At 41.3% G+C, this 3959-nt stretch overlaps 1 protein-coding gene across 1 annotated transcript; it reads right to left on the minus strand.

Moving 5' to 3' along the window:
• Positions 1-287: 287 nt before the first annotated feature.
• LOC137622177 (uncharacterized) lies at positions 288-3502 on the minus strand. The gene is made up of 2 exons (XM_068352615.1): positions 846-3502; positions 288-447 (listed from the first exon to the last, which is right to left on the minus strand). The coding sequence occupies exons 1-2, from the start codon at positions 3411-3413 to the stop codon at positions 436-438; spliced, it is 2580 nt and encodes an 859-aa protein (XP_068208716.1). The 5' UTR covers positions 3414-3502; the 3' UTR covers positions 288-435.
• Between the last annotated feature and the right edge of the window lie 457 nt (positions 3503-3959).

The following is a 3959-nucleotide window of genomic DNA, read 5'->3' on the forward strand; positions in this document are numbered from 1 at the left end:
GTACACAAACGGTAGGTATTGTTGGCTTTCCTTACCAGAATACATGGAGAAGCCCATGGGGATGTATTGGGCTTAGCGAGGTTATGTTCCAGCAGGTATTCCACTTCCTGTTTCAAGATAGGCAGATGGCGATGAGATACCCTGTAAAAAGATTGTCTGATGGGGTTTGTATTAGGTTCTAGTACTAAATCATGCTTTACTTTGGTGCAACTTCCAGGCCTATCTGAACAAATTGATGCATACTTGCTAATGAGTATACTTAAGTCTTTCTTTTGATTTGGTGAACAGTCTAGGAACCGTGGAAGGGACTTTAGAATTTCCGAATTGTTCATGTCCTTCCAAGACAAAGTCGACTTCACACTGAAATCAGTCTCGTCATCCTCGTGGCTCACGTCTGTACCAACCTTGGTAGGAGTCTGCACCTCATTCTGCATCTCATTCTGTGACCTGTGATTAAGAGGCGTTAGTGACAAACTCTGCTTGGCAGATTTAAAGTCATGAATTACATGATTAACTATACCTGTGGTAGATTCATGATAGGGTTTTATCAAGTTCACATGTACAAGCTGAGTTGGCTTACGTCTGTCAGGAGTTGCAATAACATAGTTTGTTTTTGTGGTCCGCCTGATAATCTTATAAGGTCCCATGAATTTCTCTCTCAAGGGAGAGCCAGGTACGCAGTGATATACCAGCACCTTATCTCCACACTTAAACTCTCTTACCTTTGCCTTCTTATCATATCTATCCTTCATAAGCTCTTGAGCATGCTGCAAGTTCTTTCGAGCGAAGGCATGGATATGCAACAGCTTCTCCTCCAAGGACTTCAAGTATTGGGGAAGGCTTACCTGATTTTCTTTCCTAGAACCTTTTAGTATCTGTTCTTTTATCATGCTGAGGTTTGACCTGGGTCTTCGTCCAAACATCATCTCAAATGGAGAAACTCCTGTAGACTCATTTGGTACGCTCCGAAGTATGTACAGAAGTAAGTCGATGTCTTCATCCCATTCCTTCTCCGTTTCCATTCCATATCGTCGTAGCAAGTTCTTTAGAGTCTGATGAACTCTCTCTAAGGCCCCATTGGATTGAGGATGATAGGCTGAAGAGAAAACATTAAAGATATTAAATTGATGGAGAGCACTCTGGAACAAAGTACTGGTAAAGTTGGTACCTCTATCGCATTGAAGTTCCCTAGGAAAACCAAACAATGTAAAAACTTTTATCAGTTGTTGGATAATGTTTCTAGCAGAGATATTTTTAAGTGGAAATGCTAGAGGGAACCTAGTAGTGGGGCTAAGAACACTTAGTATATATTCATTACGCCGGCTAGTTTTTGGCAAAGGCCCAACACAATCTATAATTATTTTATCAAAAGGTGTACTAGGGACCACAATGGGCACTAGAGGGGCTGGTGGTATCTTTTCATTAGGTCTTCCGGTAACTTGGCACACATGACACCTCTCTACGAAACTCTTTACGTCCATCTTCATTCTGGGCCAGTAGAAATCTTCTAGGAGGCGCCTGTATGTCTTCGTGATGCCTAGATGACTCTCAGCAGAGTGGGCTAATTTCATAATTGAAGATCGAAGGCTGCCAGGTACAACCAGTTGATGACAGTCGCGCCACGAGTCTTTCTCAGTCAGTGTAGGAGACCTGTAATGACGCATGAGGATATTATTCTCTAGATAAAATAAGGGTAACTTATGGCTCTTATCCGAGGGATTTTCAACCTTATTGAAGCATCCCTTAAGGCTATCATCTGATCTCTGAAGATTGACGAATTCATCATGATGGAGACCAACCAAGTCTGGTAAGGAGTTTGAGGTGTCGTCATCAGTGGGAACTCCAATTGCAGCTTTAGTAGCAGCAGAACGAGTGGTGGCTTGGCAAGGTAGAACTTCCTGTTGGTTCTGCTCATTTTCTATAACACACCCTGGTTGAGAAATAATGAGATTAGGTAAGACAGTTCCTTCAGCTAAATCATTTCCTAACAGAATATCAGCTTTCTCACAAGGCAATTCTCTATCCAGTAAGGCTACTTCGGTTCTTCCAGTAAAGTAAGGGCAATCTATATGCATATTAACCAGAGGTAACACTAATTTACTGGATAGATCAGTGATGGTAACATATTTATTAGTAGGCTGAGTCAGAGGTTTCAATTTACCACTTACTATAGTTTGTGACGATCCTGTGTCCCTTAACAACTTTACAGGGTAATTATTGACAGTACCAGAGCAAAGGAAATCAGAGAAGTCATTTGTGACTTGAGAACAATGGAGAGCAATCCTTCTTTGGTTTTTGCTCTGAGTAGTCTCTGGTCTGTTCCCTGCTGTTTGCTGAGAAGGCTGCATAACCTTAGAAAATTGACATCGGGGGTTAGGACAGTCTTTAATGGCATGTCCCTTCTGTTTACAGAAGGAACAATAAATATTAATACTTGCCTGATCTGTAGAGTTATGTTTCTTTACCTTATGGATGAGGTGATATTCATCAGCAAGAAGAGCCGCCTTCTTCCCCTCCTTCTCCTGCCGTTCTCTGATGTACATAGAAATGTTGGAAGGAATCCTCCTCAAAAACTCCTCTAGTACCATTAAGTTCTGTAATTGTTCAAAGGTAGTTATGTTTTCAGATTCTAGCCATTTTCTAAACTGTTTTAATTTGACCTGAAACAATTCCAAATAAGTTTGGGTGGTTCCTTTGATGGAGTTCCTGAACATTTGCCTATACCCTTCAGCTGTAATGGTATAGGCATCAAGGACAGCTTTCTTTAGGACATAGTAATCTCGTTCCTCTAACATTTTCGAAGCTATATGAGCAGCCTTACCTTTCAGTGCACTCCGAATGAGTAGAACATATTGTTCTTTTGGCCAATGCAAGGTTGTGGCTGTGTCCTCAAAAATACCAAAGAACACGTCTGGTTCTTTTTCATCAAACGGTGGTAGTAGTTTAAGAGCCTTAGTGAGGGAAAAACATTCGCCAAGCTCTCTCTCTTTGCCTTTCTCGTTCAACCTGATACTGGCCAGCTGTCTCTCCATTTGTATCTTTTCTTCTCTTTCCCGTCGTTCCAAGGCTATCATCCTTTCTTTCTGCTCGTATTCAGCTTGATGAGTTGCCTTTTTCTCTCTCTCCAACTCAAGCTGCAACTTAAGCTTCACCAATTCTGGATCCTCTATAGCCTTAGCTTCACCTCTCCCTAACGTAAGGGGCCGAAGGGGAGCAGTTTCTTCTGATGAAACGGAAGCTTTGGCTACCAGGAAATCCAAAACTCTACCCAGCAGTTCCGCTTTCACCATGGAGGGCAATACAGGAATCCCTGCTTGTTCAGCAATCTTTCGCAAGTCATTTTTCTTGGCATCTCTCAACGATAAGAGGTGCCCCCGAGGGTCCTCAAAAAACTTCCCTGCATTGAAAGACATGGTGGATCATAAAAAGCACTTTTGATCCACTACGAGCACTTTGTCACTGTCACCGAATCACTATCGCTAAAACACTGAATCACCAATGGCTAAACGCAGAATTATTAAATTATTATCCCTTCAAGGCGCCGTTGTAAAGGCTATGCCTCACCCCGGAACCTGAACCTGAACCTGAGGTCTATTCACCGAATCACTTAAGTACTAGGGCAATAAATCACCGAATCAATAACACGTCACTAAATCACCGAAACAATAACACGTCACTAAATCACCGAATCAAAAACACTTCACTAAATCACCGAATCAAAAACATTACGTCACTAAATCACTGAATCAATAAAACCATGTCAATAAATCACTAACACTTACTGTCACGGGTATGAATATATTACCACTTTGAAGAAATATACACTAATAGTCAAAACTGCCACTTAACGTTACCTTAACGAAATCATAAACAACATAAGTCACTAAGTTTTTCGAAACTATGAGTAACAACGCACGATGCACTAGTTAACGTCACTTTTCACAAAAATTCACTTACAT

The sequence above is a fragment of the Palaemon carinicauda genome, chromosome 29 (assembly GCF_036898095.1).
Source record: "Palaemon carinicauda isolate YSFRI2023 chromosome 29, ASM3689809v2, whole genome shotgun sequence".
Classification (NCBI taxonomy): domain Eukaryota; kingdom Metazoa; phylum Arthropoda; class Malacostraca; order Decapoda; family Palaemonidae; genus Palaemon; species Palaemon carinicauda.

Excerpts from the sequence above, each read along its gene's own strand:
- LOC137622177 (XM_068352615.1), bottom strand. The coding sequence starts at position 3,413 with ATGTCTTTCAATGCAGGGAAGTTTTTTGAGGACCCTCGGGGGCACCTC.